The sequence below is a fragment of the Drosophila serrata genome, unplaced genomic scaffold (assembly GCF_035046125.1).
Source record: "Drosophila serrata isolate PLE 108 unplaced genomic scaffold, ASM3504612v1 contig_23, whole genome shotgun sequence".
NCBI lineage: Eukaryota > Metazoa > Arthropoda > Insecta > Diptera > Drosophilidae > Drosophila > Drosophila serrata.
Window position 1 is genome coordinate 609,205 of NW_028256921.1, and position 20,553 is coordinate 629,757.

At 40.2% G+C, this 20,553-nt stretch overlaps 3 protein-coding genes across 45 annotated transcripts; 2 read left to right on the plus strand and 1 right to left on the minus strand.

The window, feature by feature from the left end:
• Positions 1-74: 74 nt before the first annotated feature.
• On the minus strand, positions 75-8,333 carry LOC110184187 (cytoplasmic dynein 1 intermediate chain). 43 transcript variants are annotated; one of them, XM_086829712.1, is made up of 10 exons: positions 8,108-8,330; positions 7,383-7,641; positions 7,174-7,320; positions 6,842-6,969; positions 6,386-6,418; positions 5,634-5,654; positions 4,108-4,155; positions 2,144-2,296; positions 1,164-2,086; positions 75-1,100 (listed from the first exon to the last, which is right to left on the minus strand). In XM_086829712.1, exons 2-10 carry the CDS (start codon positions 7,535-7,537, stop codon positions 747-749), a joined length of 1,962 nt encoding a protein of 653 aa, XP_086685838.1. In that variant the 5' UTR covers positions 7,538-7,641; positions 8,108-8,330; the 3' UTR covers positions 75-746. The 43 variants fall into 43 exon arrangements, with proteins under 43 accessions (XP_086685838.1, XP_086685824.1, XP_086685797.1 ...); XM_086829698.1 differs by having other exon boundaries at positions 2,144-2,299; XM_086829671.1 differs by having other exon boundaries at positions 2,144-2,299; positions 5,634-5,677; positions 6,385-6,418.
• A 2,903-nt stretch (positions 8,334-11,236) lies between these two features.
• Positions 11,237-14,333, plus strand: obst-A (obstructor-A). Its single transcript, XM_020952565.2, has 4 exons — positions 11,237-11,630; positions 12,735-12,947; positions 13,339-13,542; positions 13,623-14,333. The coding sequence occupies exons 1-4, from the start codon at positions 11,582-11,584 to the stop codon at positions 13,877-13,879; spliced, it is 723 nt and encodes a 240-aa protein (XP_020808224.1). The 5' UTR covers positions 11,237-11,581; the 3' UTR covers positions 13,880-14,333.
• Positions 14,334-17,127: 2,794 nt separating this feature from the next.
• Peritrophin-A (Peritrophin A) lies at positions 17,128-20,314 on the plus strand. The gene is made up of 4 exons (XM_020952576.2): positions 17,128-17,559; positions 19,212-19,427; positions 19,501-19,695; positions 19,769-20,314. The coding sequence occupies exons 1-4, from the start codon at positions 17,505-17,507 to the stop codon at positions 19,996-19,998; spliced, it is 696 nt and encodes a 231-aa protein (XP_020808235.1). The 5' UTR covers positions 17,128-17,504; the 3' UTR covers positions 19,999-20,314.
• Positions 20,315-20,553: the final 239 nt, after the last annotated feature.

Here is a 20,553-nt window from a genome sequence, read left to right on the forward strand (position 1 = left end):
AGGAAGCCGAAATAGCTTTCGTGAATAATTCAAGAGCACTGCATAGGCAGATAATAAAAATAAATTGTAAGACATTTGTGTGTATAGATATTATCTTTATTTAATCTCGTTAAATAGGCTTCGCTCTAATACATTTACAACTTTGGGCTTTCTTTTAAGTGTCTTCCTTCTTCTATCCTTGCCCCTTCTTTTTATCTCTCTGTCTTTCCTCTTCTCAGGTTCAAGCTTAATTTATTGTTGTATATATGTATTTAATATGTAGTTAATTTATTTATGTGCTCCGCTGTGTGCCTACAAACGTTGTTTCTTGATTCTTTTTAGTTACAGAAATGAAATAAAAAGAGAAGAAACCATTTGGTAGATCATGATGAAAAGAACGGAACAAATATCTAATAAATATTAAGCTAAAAAAATACCAATCAAGCATCAATTATAACCACTGCTCATATCAAATCGGTCTCTTTATAAATATCTAAATTTCGTTTCATTGGATGAACATTCTAATACATTTACTTCAGTTACTTGATAGAGGGGATTGAGGATTAAGAATTGCGGATTACGGACGATGAAGTGATCAATCGAGCATGCTGAGCATTTGGACTGCGGATGAGCGTGGGTTCGTCTGGTCTATACACAGCGCTATGGAGTAGTGGGGGATCACAAAAAAAAATACAATTTAAATTTCATTCAAGGACTCATCATCACCCTGTGGGATTCTTCTCGCGACTACCACAACTGCTATCGTCTTAGACTTCGTCGCTCTGGTTAAGTTTGATCTCATTCAGATGCGAGTTGAACCGAGACCATTCGTCCCGTGAAGGTTGAGCCAGATTTTCGGCCACGTCGTACACGTACAGCTTGCCGGCCTCGTCGCCGATGCACACATGCAGACCGGAGGGTGTCCAGGAGACTCTATTTAGAGCTGGTGCTCCTGCCACAACGATAGAAGCTGTTGGCACCTCGGTGTCCTGGTTGAGGTTCCACAGATCCAGACGACCGCTGCCGTCAACGGCGGCAAAAAGAGCTGGATGCACTGGTGACCAAGCCACGTCCATTACATAGTCCGAATTATCTTCGAAGGAATACAGCGGCTTTGTGTCCTAAAATAGACAATAAATGTATGGATCGGTGTGTGAGAAAGATCTATGTTAAGTCTAAAGTACCTTAAGCGACCAAAGCTTGATGGTCCAGTCGATCGACGAGGTCAGGAAGAGGTGGCCAAAGTCCGGCGAGAGTTGGTTGTAGTGAGTGGAAATGCCTGTAATGGGGCCCAAATGCCGTTCGTACACCTCGTTGACACCGGACCGAAGACCATGGCGCGAGGCAGAGTAGACGTATCCATCCTCGCTGCCCATCACCAACGAGTTAATCTCGTTAGCAGGGAATGCCATGGACGTGATGGCGATGGCCTTCGACTGGCGCTGCTGCAGCTCGAGCGTGTCCTGCGGCTGCGACAACATGTCTAGAGACCAAGAGCACAACTTTCCGTCCGAGGATATGGAGATGACGTTGTGCGCATTCTGGGTGCCAACCATTTGGAGACAGTATACGGGATGCGTGTGAGCCGCAGCACTTAGGGGCGTGCGCTGAATGGGAGTGCGCTTCTGCACACGGTTGTCCCACAGCACAATTTGACCAGAGTAGGTGCCGCCGAGGATTAGGTTGGGATTGAACTTGGCAAAGCAGGTTGACATCACCGCGCTCTGGCAGTGAAAGATGTCCTCGGGCGTGGTCTTTTTGAACTTTGTATTCCACACCATGACGACGCCATCGGGCTCATTGGGGCTCTCCTCATTGTTGTGATACGAAGCCACCACTAGCTCCGGGAAGTGCGTAGACCAATCCATGCTGGTAATGCAGCGGTTCTTCGACCAGCGCTCCTCGTAAAAGACCCGGTTCAGCGAGAGTCGTGCATGCGATCGCTCGTCACTAGATTCCTCGTTGTCGCCCCCACCAATGTAGTCCGTGTAGATGTCCACGTTCTCCGAAAGGGCTCGCTCGATGACGCGACCGGCGCGCACCACAAACCGCTGGAAGTCCTCCGATAGGATGATCATCTGCTTCTGCTCCTCGGATAGCTCCTTGACTGAAGAAAACGAGCAAGTTAATTCGAGAATTTAAATTGGAAATTAAATATACTTACCCTCCTTCTTCGCCTCAGTCTCTTTCTTGATCTCGAGCGGCGTAATGGCCGGAGCCACGTCCTTGACGGTGGGCAGGCCATGGGTGAGATAACCCGGGGGCAACTTGGAAGTGAATCCATTGTCCAGATGTGGCAGCGAGCTCTCTTCGTCATCTCCTTGGGCATCAAATGCAAGCACTGTTTAAGGTATAAAACTAACACAGCTAGAGGAACATGACAATCGACAGAACAGGAACAATTCTACTTTTTTTTCGGCTCTTCATTAATTTAAGCTCATTTCTTTTCGATTCGTTTTGATATTTTGCATTTTGCGTTCTTCTTCGTCTGCATTTTAGTTTGACTTGAAACTGCAAATTTCTGTGACCTTTGGCTTTGTTTTTTTCTTTTTTGGGGTTTGCTGAGACGGGATTCAGTTTGGTTTTGGGTTAGGTTATGCTTTTGGGTGACTTTGGGGGGAATGTGAAGCTTCGCGTGTGAGTGGGAGGGGTAGGAAGGGATCGCGAAAGAGAGTGGGAGAAAGTGATGGGGATGCTGCATACGGAGGTCGCCTTTCTTTTCGGTTGCCATGATGCAGCTACCTAAGGTAGTCTTAACAACCTTTGCAGGTACCTGTCTCCGCTTTTAAAGGAAAAAGAAATCGGAGTTCACCTTAAATAGTTGCATCATGGCACTTGCCATCTTTGTCTTCTTTGGCATCCTGTTTGAGTGGGTGTGCGTGCGTGAAAGTGGGCGGTGGGTTGATCACAAATGCGTGTGTGCGCGCGTGCGTAAGACATAGTGAGAGAGAGAGAGAGAGAGATAGAAAGATAGAGATGTGGCGGCAGGTGCATGGCTGTTAAAAACGCACGCACACAGGTGCATATATCAGACTGTTGTTTGTTATTGATATATACAGTTCAGTGGGCATAGACAGGTGAGTACATATGTATGTGTTTGTTTTTGGTTGGTTGTTTTTTTTACTTCACCTAGTTAATACACAAAGCCAATTACAGAAATAAAAAAATTTACAATTTCCTTGCATCGGTTAAGATCGGTATCTGTTTAAATTAACTCTATCAACGTTATTGCTATTTTACACCACATCGTTTGTTTCATTATCATTTTGATTTCTTTCTCCACCCATTTTATAATTGCTTGCACTTAAAATTATTTAGTTGTATGCTAAAAATATATTACACATATATTTAACATTGTAAAGTTAACGGCCGATTGATCGAGTCTGTTACAGTGCTGTAATTGTAATTAAAAAAGAGGACCGAGGATCGAGAGAGCTGCGGGAGAGAGGGTGAGAGAGAGCCGAAGCCAAACATCATCGCTCGCTGCCGAGTGGGTGTGCGGAAGTGATGGGGTGAGTGTGGGTGGCAAGAGCAACATGGCCATCCTGATCTGAAGCAAGCCTAGCGCATCCCTGTCTCTGTCTCTGTCCCTGTCGCTGCTGCGCTGTTGTTGCTGCTGCTATTAATGTTGTTGGTTGTTGTTTGTTGCGTGAGAGGAGTTAGTGGTTAGGACAAAGTTATAATATCCAGAGTTTAGGATGAGTGATTTGGAGTTAGCAACACGGCACACACAGGTGGTCAGGGGTGGGACAGAGGTAGGGGGTGGCAGGAACAGGAGCAGAAACAGGATCAGGATCAGGAGCTGGAGCAATAGGTATCATGCAAGGAAAGCTGTACACAAGCATAGATGAAGAAGGGATAGAAAGCGAGACGGGTCCGTTAGAATAGTGTTGTGAGAGCGCAAATGTGTGTAGTTCTTCAAATTCAATTAATTTTTCCAGCATTCACATCTCGAAGAATCGATTTTCTTTATCGCATTTTCTGTGCTGTTTTTTTTTAGATATGTATATTCGATTTCGATATCGCTTCGCTTGCCAAGTGAGAATTGGAATGTTCCTATTTTGCTTCATGTCGATTCCTTCATCACTGTTCAATATTTCGATGGGGCGGCGTCTGGCCTGTACCTACCTGTGAATTCATCCTCCCACTCTAAACCCGGATTAAGATTGTATTCATCTTGAAGAAATATAAAGAAATAAATATATTGTACATACATTGCTGGTAGTTTTTCTTGTTTTGTGATTTCAAATCAAAATCAAAACGGAAAGAGTATGGCATTAGCATACCCCATATAAAAATCGATATATCGATCCAAAGATCGATACTCAAATTATTTTTTAACTAAATGCATACGTTAAAACGATAAGGTAAAAAGTGTAAAATGCTTTTAGTGTGCTTTTTCAAACTGTTTTTTTTTTTTGTGGCTTGTTTTTGCGAAATGATCACATATGGGTCACATACGAATATATGTTGTATATATATAGGATAAATGTTTGTATGTATGTATAAGTACTATTAGCACTCAAGCCTGGCTTATTTAATGGGAACACAAAATGTTGCGAGGGGAGGAGATAAAGAGTTTTTATCATACAGCTTCAACGATATCGGTTAATTTATCATACGTACGTATTCATAGATATACATATATAGACTCTCGATTCTGTGCTTTCACATGCAGTTTCGCTGTGTGATTGTGTGTGTGTATGTTTGTGTGTTCGTGATCGATTCTTATAGGTTATCATAGACTTAAAATATATAACTTTTCTAAAAATTAATCGGCTAGAAATATTCATTCTAAAATTCGATTATGCTAAAATCGATAAAACTGAAGATAAGATACGGCTTGTTCTAAAATTATAACTCTTGAATACATATAACCTTCATATGGAAGCACAAAAATGGTAAAAATATTTTAATAAAAAAAAAGGTTTAAATTAAAACTGGTTAAAACTTAAAACGAATACGAAAACTACGATACTTAAACGAATTAAGAACTTATAAATTGGGTGGAGATTAACAATTTTTTGTTGATTTTTTTTTTTTTCATTTCGATATAATCTCTTCATACACAAAAAATATGTATGACGATTTGATGCAAACTGAATATCTGTTGCGATGTGGTTCTAGAGCTAATTGAAACAAATCAGTTGTTTTTAAAATCATATAAACTGTACATACATATTCATATATATGCTATATATATATATATATATATATATATATATACATATATATTTATATATATAAAATCCGGATTGCGGAACAAAATAATAAACGATCGAATTGGAAACGAAGATCGAAGAAGCAACTACAAGAAGCTAAGACATAAACATAGATGTATCTATACATTGGATAGCAATATCAGGCATACACTATATAAATCATACAAGTCAGAAAGTCAAAAAGAAAGACTACGTTTATCAAGGGGAGAGTAGTTGTGTGGAAGAGATAGATCAGAACTACACATGTACAGGTACGAATACTTAATACAGATAAATATATATATATAAATAGAGCTGGGATAAATACAGATTACGGGTTACAAATATTACGGGTAAAGTTATACGATACGCTTTACGGGTGCCATACACAGACCGCTACGAAGGCTGAAAAGTTCTAGGTAGAAGGTAACGCATACAACAAGGACTACTCACCATAATAATCCGTAGCATGAGCTGCAGTTTTTTTTGCGTGCGTGCCAAAAACAGATAAGGGGGGAGAGAGAGAAAGTAAATAGACAAATTATTAAATGCTCACAAACGGTGTAAACGCTAATGATTGATGGATGGATGGATGCTGGACTGGGATATAGTGGATAATATGCAGTGGATGAGTGGAGAGAACTGCAGCATAAATGGATCGTACAAAAAAACGAACGATAAGGGAAGTGCTACCAAGAACCTTCTTTTGAACAAAGTGGTACATATTTATTTAATTAAACAAAATACATTATAATATGAATAAATAAAATAAAACCTATAGGACTTATTGACACCAAAAAATTAGAAGACATTTTTAATTGTATTCTAAACAAAATATTTTATATGAATGGAATTTAGGTTTCAATTGGCAGCACTTGCAGAAAACACAAATAAGGCGAAGAAAGCAAAGTAAGGGGGAAGCTGTCTTAAGATGATCGATCCAACAGGTGTGTGATTACGTTTACAAAAACGACAAGTAACAATATCGAGTTGAAGCAAAAAAAAATGCAGTGGGACTGTCATAATTTGGGCACCAATTCTACCACGTTTATACGGTTCGTATTGGAGATCGTATAAACGTTGCACATGGCTCTCTCTATGCGTGTCACATATATTTTTCAGTCTAGGTTTCTTTTTTTTTTTACCATATCAATTTTGTGCTGATCTGATTAAGTGTGGAGTTTGCTTAAAATTAAGATTAGTACCTTTACGTGGACGCCACCAGTCCTCCATATATCCTGACAGAGGCGAGGAGTGGCAAGAAAGAACTGTATTTGTTATTTTATTTCACTATGGATTATGCTTTTCTTTTTCTTTGTTTTGTTTTTCTCTGCTGGGAAGAGGCTAGGCGAAGGATATGGGGTTTAATGGAGGAGTGAAAAGCGCGCAACCGGAACCGGAATCAGGGTAAGGGCAGCATGCAGCATTTTCAACTAGCGCCAGACAGAACGGGACAACTCGGAGGAGATATATATATAGGTGGATAGAGAGTAAAAGAGAGAGGTAGATCTTCCGCCAGATGGACGGGGACGCAGGGAAGCCAAACACAGTCAACAACGAGACCAAGAACAAGAACAGCAACAGTAGCGAAAGATGGAATCAAACTATGGACAGTGGTAGATATATAGACCCAAGCTCCCCTCCCCGTTGACAATACGCACCATCACGTTCGTGTCCGCCGGTACTGGTAGTCTGTGTCTGTTTCGTGTAAACCAGCGTCTCCTTTGGTGGAATGTTCGTTGCCTGCACATTGTAGACACTCAGGTTGAGGGGCTGTTTCTTGGAGCCGCTATAGGAGAGGAAATTAGGATCAATATCGGATAAAATAGTCTCGAGTTCAGAGTCAAAAGTAATTTCTTTGAAACTATTTGGTTTTGTGTTACTTTAGTAAATTTTCACTGCTATCTTAAGGTATTGCGACTCTGACAGCTGTATAGTTTTATTTCAATAAGCTCAAATGACTCCCAGTGGCTTATATTCGAGTACTGCTCACCTTTGCCCATTAACGGTTGCCTGCAAGCTAGCATCGGGGGTCTGTGTGTTGGAGTTGTCCGACGTCATTGAGTTGACGGAGGACAGGGAGGAGAGCACTTCTGATACGGGAGCCACGCCCAGCGACGACAGCATCTCGTCGAGATCCCTGAAAAGCCAACAGAGTCAAGGTGAGTTTTAATGAAAAGACAATATATAAAGTTAACCCACTTCCGCTGATCCTTATCGATGCCAGCACCGCCGCCGATTCGACCAGCCGCTTCCTCCATGTCCTTGATCTCCTTCTCGCGGCGCCTTCGATCCTTCTCCTCGCGCAAAGCGGCCAGCTTGGCCTTCTTCCGTTCCAGCTCAGCCTTACGATCCATTTCGGTGACTGCTTAGGACTTGGATGTGTACGGGTTTTGCTGGTGCGGAACTGGAGCTGGTCTAGAGCTGAACTGGAACTGCGGGTGGATATGGGTAAAACTCGCTGCAAGGAAAGGGAGCGTGAATAATGTTGGCTCTGATGATGTCACCAACTGGCCTGGCCAAGTGCGAAGAAAGCGTGTGTGAGTGGGCTTATTCCACAGCGACACCAACTGGGATTCGCAACTGCAAAAGCACACTTTACGAATACATATTAATTTGCAATCTCTCTAATCAGAACATCTGTACGCGCACCTTGCTTTCTTCGCGAAAAAAATCAATAAATTGGATGCGCCTGCTGACGCCTAAGGGCAACTTTTCACGTTCGTTTTTTAACGTTTTCAGGTTCGCCCAGCCTTCAGTATGGTGGTATTTAACTAAAACCAACCACTACCCACCTCAGGCCGTTTTTTTCACGTTGTTCTACTTCTGAGTAAGTACTTAATTTAACATTTTTCAACTTTGTAAAAATGCGACTTTAATGTTTTGACTATGGCCGAGAGCTAGAGATGGAACTTTGCCCAGCTTACCAGTTACCAGTCACATCTATTGTCACGGCTACCACAAACGTCAAGGTGCCCCGCTTGGAGTTAAAGGTGAATAATATTTAAACGATTGGGAGATGTCAATTCTGAAAACTATGTAGCTCGCATGGAGAGACACTTTCCAAATTGGGATTTTTCTTTGATTCCTGGAGATAACAGATAACAGCTGGCGTGACTGCGATAGCTCAACTGCAGGGCTCTCATCTCTAAGAAAACGAACAGTCTGGCAGCACTGTTAAGCTTAACAGAACACTGTTAACTATTGTTAGCAGTTACATTTTAAATAAATGTAACAGCATTCTACGAAAATACTTTAAAAGTTAAAAATTCACTTTAAATAATTGGCTTGTCATTTCCGACCCTATAAATTATATATAATCTCTATCTTGGTATTTATATCACATAGCTGCCATAAAAACATTAAATGTAGAGGAAAATGCAAAAACTGTGCTCCGCTTCTATAATAATATATTATAGCTTTCTCTCCCTCTCTTTCTCTGTCTCTCTCTATAGCTCTAGCTCAACATCTCTATTTATTTCCTTCTCCCTGCCTCTTTTATGCTCCACCTCTCTCTCTGAGAATCTCTAGAGGCACTACTTTCTCTCAATATTTCTCTGCCTAACTCTAGAGGTAGCTCTTTCTCTATCGATCTTATTTTCTATATTCTCTTTACTTGAATAGTATAAATACATGCACTAACTTTGCCCTGACCTCATTCTGTCCGTGGCCTCCCTGGTGTTTACATCTATTGTGATATTGATTACCCTTCGACCTGAGCAATGAATTTTTGGAAAATTCCTAAAATTTGTAATTTCTTAATTATTAAAGTCTAATATGCTGGTATTCTTATAAAATCCAACACAGATAAGTTTTCCAATTTAGGATAAATGCATCTTTGGCTTGCTCATGATCTATATTACATTCGAACCCATGATTCTATGACTAACTGCAAAGGTATACAAACTTTGGCTCCCCGAAGCTAGTTTATTTTCTTGTTTTTGTTAATTTTATAATAACAATCTAATCTAGTTGGTATTAGTGATCTTGGTTAACTCATTTTGGTATGCAGTGCATGCTTACCGGCAAGTGAAATCTCTAGAACCCGTCGTCGTGGAAATAGAAAGCTTGATGAGAATGCGCAATTTAATGATTTGTTTTCTATAATTTATGCCACCAATGCCACCAGCTGTTGCTGCACTTAACTTTGGGTGTGTTTGTGTGTACGTGGGCATATTAAGTCTTTGCTTTTTTAACGTTCGCAATTACCTGTTAATTGCTTTTCTGACCCGACCCCAAAAAACATCTAAAGAAATGCTTGCAACGTCTCCGATCGATCTCTTCGAGGTTTATTTTTGGTTTGGCCTGGGTGCATCTGCATTTAAAAGCCAAAATTTGATGACCTATAAACTGGAATGGAATGGAATCGAATATACATATATCCAATGCAGATATGGAGACGCTCTTTCGGACCTCCATCTCCATGTCGTAACCGCAGTGATAAACCGGACTGGATCCGATCCCATTCGATTCCATGTTGCAGTAAAAACCTTGAATTGCCAAATCTTTAACTGCTTTGGCTCCAGGCTGATAAATCGGCAACCAACGAACCAACCAACCGACATCTTGCCAAACCGATGAGCGGCGTTTTTCTTATTATTTTGAATTTTATTTTTTATTTGTTTTCTTTCGCTAATTGCAAACCAAATCCAAACCAGTCGCATACTCGCACGCTGCTCATTGGGATTTAATCGTGTTTAGTTTACAAATTAATTTGCCAATTGAATTTCAGATTTCTAAGCTTCCAAGAACCACCCCGAGACGAGAGTAAAAGTGTCTCATTTTAATTAGTTACCTAAACTAGTTTTCAGACCTGGTCTGGTTTTGCCGCATCTTGCGACTCGCCAGTTGGAGCTCGGATCGCATCTCCCAAGGACAGCGGCTTTTGGTCCATTGCGTGGTATGTTTAGCATAATTATGTATATATTATGTACATATATTACCGGCATTACCCTGCTATTTTGCTTCCCCCATAGGGATGTGACACAGATTTTTCTCAGTCAGCTATTACTTACACGATTGATGGAGTAGTTGTTCTATGGGATGAGAGCCATAAGAATTGTTTCTGCAGGAGGAGTAGGTTCCTTAAACAATACAATATCCTAGCCTGGTTTTGTGTTTTCTAAATATGAAATGGACTTAAAAAAAATATTTGACATTAAAAATACGGTTCTTATATATTTTTAAACCTAAAAACCTGTAAGTTGAAATGTAATTCACTTGTTTGCTTCATCCATAAAAGACACGTTGTCCTCTTCAAAGCTGCACCTCTCTTGTCCTTGCTCTGCCTGCTTGCATCTGTACCAGTGGATGTGTCCCTTTTTAATTGCTTAATTTTGTATAGTCTGTTGTATGTGCTGGCTTTTAAATGGTGTAAAAAGTCATTTGCATGCGGCCCATCAACTCGAATGAGCCACCAAAATCAACTCTCAAACCCACTCACAATCAGCCCCGGGGACCGTTGCCGCATATGAATTTGTTATGTTCATTTTGTTGCTTCGGTGTCACTTTTTCGGCCACATCGACACACTGATACCCGGTAATACCCTAACTAGACAGGATACTGCTAAACACTGGATAAGCTTATCTTAACACAGGCTTACTCCGAAAGGTTTAGATGCAAGGAAAAGACAATGTTCAACATCAGTTACAGAACTTTAAAGATCATTTGTTTCCTTTGTTAAATATTACTTAATGGATTTGTTCGCTATTATTTATTGTCTTTTTGAAACTTCTTTGGATCTTAATACTTGCCCAACTTTAACTATATGTACTCGTGTATAAATCAAATCTATGAAAAATGTTGAACAGATGTTTCAGAGATCGTTTTTTCTGAGGCTCTAGATTTATTTATGGCGAACCTAAAATCCCCTTTGTGATGTTCCTTTTTAGACGAAAGAGTATCCCTCTGATGGTTTTCCGGCTCTCATGTGCTACTCTCTTGTTTTATATTTATTTATTTTTTGGTAAGTGTCATTACATCTTCGCTTGAGCTCAAGCACGCCTTTCTTGGTCGCCTGCGCCCAGAGAGACTTCCGTCCCAGTCTCAGTCTCAGTTTCAGTCCCAGTTCCAGTCCCCAAGCTCTGGCTACAGCTCCAGCTGTGATCGGGGAGAAGGTAATGACGGTAGTGGTAGTGCCCCTCCCATTGCCATCGCTCTGCCGCTGTTGGCGGCGGCGTCGACGTCGATCCGAGCCGGCAAAAAGTCTTGAAAAGTGCGCCTCTTTGGCGTTCCGTTGTTAGTTTAGTTTAACCATCGCAACGCTTGGGTCGCGATCAGAGTTGCTCACAGGCCCAGTACTAAGAGTTCCAAGCACCCAGCTCTCCAGGATCGTCTCCGACTACCCTGTTGTGTATATTTTTTTTGGTTTTTGCCACCGGGATCAGCCACCAAGTCCAAAATGAAGTTCTTTTTTTGTGCCATTGCTGTGACGCTGTGTGTGGCGACAAGTGAGTGTTAATCTTGGATTATATACATTTATAGTATGTATGTATATCTTCGATCTGTGCCTAGTTGAAGTGATCCAATCTGTTGCTGCTTAGAAATCGCAACTTGTTGCTAATTGCTTTGACACTGACACCAAACAAGAAAAAAATTGGATAGAAACCAAGATTGCTTCGGTACTTTGTGTTTATTTTTTTTTTTTGCACAGCAAGACATTTTGGCTAATGACATTAAGACTTGTTTAAAGACCTGCGACCCAACCTAAAATCAAGTCGTGGTTGCAGATCGAACAAAAAAAAAAAAAACGAGATGCAAAACCGGCTGGGATGGTACTCTTTGTGCGTCCACTCCTCCATCTGGGGAAAACTGGAAAGCTTGCCAAGCCCAAGACCTGTAGCTGGCTCTGCCGCTGGTTATGCAACTTGTTGGCCTAGAGCTGAGCGGCGTCGGAGTCGTGTCTGGGAATGGTTACTCTCCCATAACGTGGAATTATATTAAAACTTGTCTCTTCTAAACACAAAATCTTTAAGATTCCTTTCAGTAACATAAATCTTAGTAAAACAAGCGTAAACTTTTTTTGAAAAGGAATATTTCTTATAGATATCAATTTAAGTCCTAAAAACTTAAAGCTACGAAAAATTGAACAGTGTTTTAAGTGCTAAGCTCTTGAGTTCTTGTTTGATTTTTATGATTAACTATACAATTCATAAAACTAAAATTATTAGGAAAATATAGGCACATATTTTCTAATATCTTTCTCTATCTATTGGCTCTTGGCTCTTTTCCATCTTTATCTTCTTTCTTTGATGAAATAATATATAATTCCCTTATTTTAATATTTTTACTGTACCATTTTCCAAGACAATCATATCCTGTTCATATCCTTCTATCGGTCGCAGTCCATCACAAATTATTTACTGTTAGTGCTCGGCGGCCATCTCTAATGCAAGCAGGAAACCGCGAATGCGGAATTACAATCGATAAATTGAGTGTTCGATCTCGTTACACTTCTGTTGTGTGATAGAGGCGTTCGGAAAGTGAAAGTGGGAAAACAAGTTGATTGACCGTCTCCTTCTTCTCCTCCTCCTCCTCCTCCTCCTTCTCTCTAGCCGTGTCCGCTGCCAACAACAACAACTACGAGTGCCCGAAACCCAACGGCCAGTTCGCTGACGAGGTGCAATGCGACAAGTTCTGGGTGTGCGACGAGGGCGTGGCCAAGGCGAAGCTGTGTCCCGATGGCCTGGTCTTCGATCCCCTCAACCGCAAGATCAACAAGTGCGACCAGCCCTTCAATGTCGACTGCGAGGACCGCACGGAGTTGCGTAAGTTTTCATATCCTTAATTGTGGGGTAAACCTGTTTCTACGGAAATATGTCAAGGCAAAGTTCATTAAAGTAATTACAGAGGACTTTTTACATACTCATACATACTATTTACATACTCAGTTGAATATGTGAAAATTGAATCTATAGTCTTATCTTATCTAAAATTTAAAAGAAACTTAATTATTCCTTCAACAAACAAGTTTTATGATTACATTTCGCTTTGAAAATGTTTTTATTTATATCTCAGATAGATATAATATATAAACTTTAATTAGTTTGTAGTAGTATAATCAAAATTTTCAGTATGTATCTCATACAAACTCAATTATTTGTGCTTGATTATCCTATTAAATAGTATAAAAAATAATCGTTATTATTTCATTTACAGAGGAACCCAAGTCAAGCAAGTACTGCCCCCGCAAGAACGGTTTCTTCGCTCATCCCGATCCCGCCGTGTGCAACATCTTCTACAACTGCATCGAGGGTGATGCTCTAGAAACCAAGTGTACCGTGGGCCTGCACTTCGATGAGTACTCCGGCACCTGTGTCTGGCCCGACACTGCCAAGCGTGAGGGGTGCAATCCGGAGCAGAGTAAGTGCCCAACACTGGGAGCTTCCAGAGGGTAGAACCGGTAGTAATTTGCTTTATCTTCTGCTAATCTTTGCTAACAGGAACCTCCGAGACCGGCTTCGTGTGCCCCAAGGATCAGCCAAAGACCGATGATCGCGGCCAGGTGGTGACCCATCCCAAGTACCCCCATCCCACTGACTGCCAGAAGTTCTATGTGTGCCTGAATGGCGAGGATCCACGTGATCTGGGTTGCCAGCTGGGCGAGGTCTACAACGATGCCACCGAAATGTGCGACGCTCCGGAGAATGTGCCCGGGTGCGAGGACTGGTACAAGGATGTGGACGACAAGAAGGATTAAGCAGGAGCTCCAGCCCCTAATTCCTCATCGCATTCACACTCACACTCATGCACAAACACAAGAACGCACACACTGAAAAAACAAAACGGATTCGCGTCTTAGTCACTTAAAGTTAGTAGTTCTAGCCCATTTCCTATAGAACGTATGTGTAGCAGTTAAACTTTAATACTCTGTTTACCTTCTCAGACTCTATGACTGTGTCTGTCTCTCTTCTGAATTTCTTACTGTCTTTTATATATCTATCTATCCATCTATCTATCGCTTTACTATCCTGTATTCTGTATAATACTGCTTTCAACTTAATCTATCTATCTACATACCTGTCTATCCATACCTGTAACTATCTTTGTGTCCAATCGAATCTTTTGCCAAATCGCTGTGTATATATTTTTCATTTTCTGACTTTCATCTAATTATTATACAAGAGAATAAACTGATTTTTTTATAAACTATACTTTAAACTATACTTATACTTTATACTATTCTACACTTTACTACAACTATCATTCTATCTATATATCGATCTATCTATCCATCATTCTATCTATCTATCTATCTATCTATCTATCTATCTATCTAGCTATCTATCTATCTATGATATCTATCTATGTTATCTATCTATTTATCTATCTTTATATATATCTATCTATCTATCTGTATATATATCTATTTTTCAGTTTATCTGTCTTTTTCCATACTAGCCTCTTTTATGTTTTAGATATATATATATATGTGATTTTTCTGTTTCTGCATTTCAATCCTAAGTATCCTATACCGTTTGAAAGTATAGAACTTATCTATAAACCATTCGTAATCTGATTAATTTTTCACTTCAATTTGTGTTGCTCCAAAGCCTCTGTCTGTTTTTCTAAACTTGCATTTTTATCTATCAGTAATATATTCCTAAAATAACTTAAAACTATGTTCTTACTTCCTACTTTATATATTTATTACTATTTCTTTTCCTATTTCTGTTTTAATATCTAATTTCCTAATATCTAATATACTGACTCTTTCTTAAACTATTTTTATATGTTTTTAAATTGTTTTCTGATTAATTGTTTCCCATTTCATTTCCTATGTGACTATGAACTGCTCTCTGAATAATAGTTTTATAGCTTTCACTTATATACAAGTATATGGCGGATTCTATCCTTTATTTTCTGTATTCAACTTTAATCTTATACATCTAATTTATTTTCACCAACTAACTTCAGTCTACTCTTTTATTTGTTTTATAAAAAATTATATTTTCATTCTATAAATTTCAATTACTTCATTACTGTTTCATTACTTTTCTTTTCAATATTTGAATATTAAGTCATTTTTTCACATACTCCCTTGACATTAGACTGGAAAAAGCTGTGCTACAAGATCTTTTATGCGTTCTAGGCATTCTTTGTCTTATTGTCTTGACCAGAGATTTCTTTACAATTAATTAGTGCCAAGTGTGGCTTAAACCCATCTTTTCGTAAGTCTATTTCATAGAAGTCTTCACTTAATCGACTGTAAATCTCTCCATCTATAAGGTCACTCTCCCCAAATTTTTAGTAATTAAACCATGATTTTGAAACTATAAAAAACTGGAGTGTGCATCTCATTTGGGAAAAGTGTGTGCAAGTGATTGATCAACCGATTGACAGCCTTTCACTCGGCACGCAACTCTGGGTCAGAGGATTTAACATTAGCGGGCCATCGATCCATTAGCCCTTTGTCTTGGCCAATTGTCGATTGGTTTGGCCAGTGGACAAAGAGTCGTTAATTACCCGCTAGAGTTGGCCAAAGCAAAGCACAGCTCATGTAAATAAAAAGAAGTAAAAAGGTTTCTGCTGTTGCTACTGTTGCTGTTGCTGCTGCGACTGTTGCTGCTGCGACTGTTGCTGCTGCTTGTGGATAAGTGTTATGCAATCGGCGCAGCCGCAGCAGCAAAGTTTTGCAATAGTTAACAATGTAACGGTAATCGGGCAACGGGACCCAATCATGAATGAAGCTTACGGTCTGTGCGAGCTTTGCCTTTTACTTTCAATCACACACGCTGCCAGTGGAGCTCAGAGCCGGATTTGGCGATTTTATTTTTTGTTTTTCTCAAAAGTCTCTATGAAAATGAGTTTATGAAAATGTCTTAGTCAAAGTTGAAGATATATTATTTAATGTAAACAATTTTAATTCGTTCTTTAAAAAGAGTTTGGGTATTCTGCTTCTATTGTGATCTTAAAAAGATAAGAAATGGTTCACTTTTGTTTTTAATAAGTTAAGCAGAAATAATAAAACAAAGTACTATAAAACAGTGTCAAAAGTTAGTGATAAAATGAATTAAATAATAATTAAATCACAGTCATATCAGAACAATGATTTTTGAAAATCAAATGTACCCATAAATAGGTGTAAGCAACTTATATTACTCATACGCAACGTTGACAATACTTTCCACATTATTCCTAATGCTCAAAAGTGTAAGCTTCTAATGAAATTTATAAATGTAATTTTAAGTTATATGTATTCCATACCTTTCTAAGATCTAACTCAATTTCTGAAGTGAAAAAATAGCTGAATTTTTATCCCGCTTTGTAATATACACCTACAACGCACACACAGCAAAAAGAAACACAAGAAAGAAAACTTTCTTCGGGAAGCCGGAGTTAATATACCCTTGCAATTAGCATTTTAATTATAAGATCGTAGTAAAAATCGATCATAAAATAAAATATTCACATTATTTGAATAGTATAGTATTTATTAATATTTGTATATGAGAATTTTTTTAACAAGCCACAGTTTCAAATACTCATAACTCATCCAAAAAGGCATTTATTTTAGTTCGGAAAACTGTTTTATGTTAGTTTTTATTAGGTTAATAAATCTGCATCTGCAGTTTAATTTAAAAAAAATTAAAATTTGTATATTTTTTTTTGAAAATTTTAACGATGTAACCCCTTTTAAAATTTTGAAAAAATGTACACATTTTTTTTTCTTCTGAAGATACCTAGAAAGATTCGCCTGCTGATCACGAATATATATGGTTTATAGGGTCGGAAATGATTCCTTCACAGCGTTACAAGCTTTTGACTTAAATGAAAATACCCTGAAAGGGTAAAATAAAGGCAACAACGTGTGACAACACCACCCCCTCCTCCATCTCACTCACCACCCCCTGAAACGCCTCCCCAACGCCCCCAAGTATTGAAAAACCAATACAAAATTTAAAGCTTTGCGAAAACTTTGGTTCGCCTTTGGGGGGGTTTTTGTTTGTTTGTTGTTTTTGTTTTCATTTGCTTTGGTATTTTTCGGTTGTGGGCTTTGCTTTGGGGTTTTTGTATGTGTGTGTGGTGGTTTGTGATGGCTGTCGCCACCGTGCGACGCTGCGCCGGCGCAGTCGCTGCTCTGCTCCTTCTGCTTCTTCTTCTTTGAGCGCGGCATAAATCTTTCCAGTTGAGTTTGGAACGCGTAACCGTTGAAACGTGCCCAGCGGAAGTTTCTGTTACTACTTTTTTTTGGATTTGGATTCGAGTGTTTTAATATATTTGAATATACCATTTTTTTCGGTGTGCTTCGCGAGTGTTTGAAAATTTTATTATTCGCTTACCCATTTCGCACTTCCGGTCGAACATAACTTTCAAGCAGAAACATGCAGGGACTTCAACTGTGCAGCGCCCTAATCCTGGCGGCCTGCTTTACCAGCGGTAAGTGTTGGTGGTCAAGTGGTTACCCAATGTTCAAATAGGGCCTTGGAATGGACTCACAATTAGCGCAACCTTTCGATTGCCTCGCGTGTGTGGTTTTTAACGGCAAAGCTTTTACTTTCAAAAAAAACGAACAAATTTAAAAACGAAATAAATTCCAATTGCAATCGCAGGAGGGTGTGTGTGGTATGGTGTTTGGAGTTCACCATAGTACCAAGTGGAAGTCCATGTTTAATTACTGGTTTCTAACCGAAGGCTATGTCCACAGATTAGCCACTCTGCTCCATTTAACCCTGAGCTCTGTACCCCTTACACCGATACCGATACTGATACCGTTCCATAGCTAATTTGGCATGCAGATCGGGTGCCGATCAACGATCACCTCCAATCCTCCAATCACTTTTGCTTTTGTTTCAGCCAAGCAACTGGACTGACTCACTTGGGTGTGGGCCAGATCTTGGTACACCAATATATATCTTATATCATATGTGTTATAGTATGTCTGCCTAATGAACTGAGGCAAATGCCAGGCCCGGTCAAAGTAGAACTCGGTCTTGTCAAACCAGTTGATAATTAAGTAAGAATATAAATAAGACAAAGACTCTGAAAGCGATCGCATTATACGATCTAGTTCTGGGTTAACCAACGCGACCAGTTTCGACCAGTCTCAAAAGGTTGGATAGATCGGATTGGATTTATAATGGAATAACTAATCGCAGGTTTTTACCTTATCGATAAGGCATCGAAAAATTATAATAAGGAAGGAGGTTTTTTGCCGGCATTTGCAGGATCTTTTATAGTTTGATGCGAGCTTCACTTCTTGGTCCTTAAGTCTCGATATAATTCGCTTGATCAATTGTCAATTGTCACTCAAGACAATCGATTAGCAATTTGGTATTGATAAATCTTTTTAGATTTAGATTCTGGAATCTCTCGTGCTGGGACTTAATCCTTAAGGATCGATGACACTCTCCCTCTTACTCTGTATCAAGACCTGTTGACAGCTATTTGTGTGGAAAACGTATTACCGGAAATCTTCACAAATTTAAATATATGCTTAGTGAGCTTGGCTCACTCTTGGCTTCTCGGCTGTAGGCTTCGAGAAAAGTGTCGGCAGACAGGCAGGCAGCCAGGCAATCAACCCGTTGCCCGCCCTCCCAATCTCGATGGCATCGGCATTCCAAGCGTCAGCTTACATCACACACACTCATGCTGCTCCACTCCGCTCCATGGGATTCGGATCGCAGTGCCGCTAGACGGTGCGAAGATGCGCGAAAGTGTCGTGGCGGTGGCGTCACTTGCACTTGCCCCAAAACCAGTTGAGCAGGGGTATTCGCATTCGGATTCGGATGGAGCTGCGAGTCAGACAGTTAGACGGACTGGCAGACAGGAAGGAAGTGGATGCGGCTCCGGCTGCAATTGTGATTCGGGTTTGACAATGGTGGGAACAGTTTTCACAACTGTCTAACAATCGATGCACTCTGGCATTTAAAAGCCCATCCATTCTCTATATCTTATCAAAATTGAAGCTTAGTTAGCTACCATCTTGATTAAGGGCATAAATCAATGGGCACCAATTCCGGGATTTATTTGAAAAAAAAATTAAATATATCCTTAGGTTTCTATAATTGCTTGTTCCTAATTCATTTCAGGCCATGCCCTGGCCGTGGGCTCTCCGGAATGCCCGGAAAAGTACGGCGTACAGGCATATGCCCACACGGAGAACTGTGATCAGTTCTTCCTCTGCACCAATGGCACTCTGACCCTGGAGACCTGCGAGAATGGACTGCTCTTCGACGGCAAGGGTGCGGTGCATAATCACTGCAACTACAACTGGGCGGTGGACTGCAAGGGTCGCCAGTGGGATCGTAAGTTTAATTGCCTTAAGCTGGTATGCCATACATATCTTTTACTTTGTTGATTGCTTGCCCATTTCACTAGCCACTCCCATCTCAACACCCGGCTGCGAGTACCAGTTCGGTTTGTATGCGGTATCCAAGGACTGTTCCACGACGTACATCAAGTGCGCCCATGGAGAGCCCCATGAGCAGGACTGTGATGCTGGTTTGGCCTACGACGAGCGCATCCATGGCTGCAACTGGCCGGATCAGCTGCTGGACCACTGCAATCCCGAAGGTAAGATTTTACTTGATTGATTGCTTTCTTACGGAGGAAGAAGATATTAACCACTAATTGGATTTTGTTTTAGCTGTTGTTGGCTTCAAGTGCCCCACCAAGGTGGATCCCAACTCGGTGGCCGCTCGCTTCTGGCCCTTCCCCCGCTTCCCCGTCTCCGGTGACTGCCACCGCCTGATCACTTGCGTCGAGGGACATCCCCGTTTGATTAGCTGCGGTGAGGACAAGGTCTTTGATGAGCATACGCTCACTTGCGAGGAGCCCGAATATGCCAGCGGTAGCTGTGCCAACTATGGCAAATAGGCAATATATTGCGGAGATCGCTCTGTATATACGTACATACTATACATATGTGTAAAGCTCAAAAAAATCAAGCTCCACTGCCCCACTATTGATGTTTCCCCTGTTTTTTGACACACGCCTGCACTGTCCCGATTTCCTAGCCCAAGATAAAGCCACATTAAAAAATGTTGCGCAATCAGTTTCGCTTGTTAACCGACGTCGCCGTCGTCTCTTTCTCCTCACATGTTTCTTTTTCTGTAATATTAACTCTTTTTTTTTTTTATTTGGTCTCTTCCTTTGTATATGAATCGCAATAAAGTTAATTTTATTTATTGTACATTTATTCAAGGCACAATATACGAAATTGATTAAGTGAAATTATGTTTAGGGGGGTCACTTGGAAGTTTAGGAGCCGATGACAGCAGAAATAACAGACAGAAAGCGTGCAGTTTGCAATTGAATCATTCAAACCCGATCCTTTTTCATCTTATGAAAAAATCCTAGAGATATATGTAATGGATCTTCTACCCCATTAAGATATCAAGGATTAATTTTCCCATTCAAAAAAATTCAATG

What these genes read in the sequence shown, in the direction of transcription:
- LOC110184187 (XM_086829630.1), bottom strand. Translation starts at nt 7,537, where the DNA reads ATGGATCGTAAGGCTGAGCTGGAACGGAAGAAGGCCAAGCTGGCCGCT. An exon ending in ATCGATAAGGATCAGCGGAA is followed by an intron (nt 7,321 to 7,382) that starts GTGGGTTAACTT and finishes TTGGCTTTTCAG; the next exon opens with GGATCTCGACGAGATGCTGT. An exon ending in CGGCGGACACGAACGTGATG is followed by an intron (nt 6,449 to 6,841) that starts GTGCGTATTGTC and finishes TAACAAATACAG; the next exon opens with TTCTTTCTTGCCACTCCTCG.
- obst-A (XM_020952565.2), top strand. Translation starts at nt 11,582, where the DNA reads ATGAAGTTCTTTTTTTGTGCCATTGCTGTGACGCTGTGTGTGGCGACA. An exon ending in CGAGGACCGCACGGAGTTGC is followed by an intron (nt 12,948 to 13,338) that starts GTAAGTTTTCAT and finishes TTTCATTTACAG; the next exon opens with AGGAACCCAAGTCAAGCAAG. An exon ending in GGGGTGCAATCCGGAGCAGA is followed by an intron (nt 13,543 to 13,622) that starts GTAAGTGCCCAA and finishes CTTTGCTAACAG; the next exon opens with GAACCTCCGAGACCGGCTTC.
- Peritrophin-A (XM_020952576.2), top strand. Translation starts at nt 17,505, where the DNA reads ATGCAGGGACTTCAACTGTGCAGCGCCCTAATCCTGGCGGCCTGCTTT. An exon ending in GGCGGCCTGCTTTACCAGCG is followed by an intron (nt 17,560 to 19,211) that starts GTAAGTGTTGGT and finishes AATTCATTTCAG; the next exon opens with GCCATGCCCTGGCCGTGGGC. An exon ending in GGACCACTGCAATCCCGAAG is followed by an intron (nt 19,696 to 19,768) that starts GTAAGATTTTAC and finishes ATTTTGTTTTAG; the next exon opens with CTGTTGTTGGCTTCAAGTGC.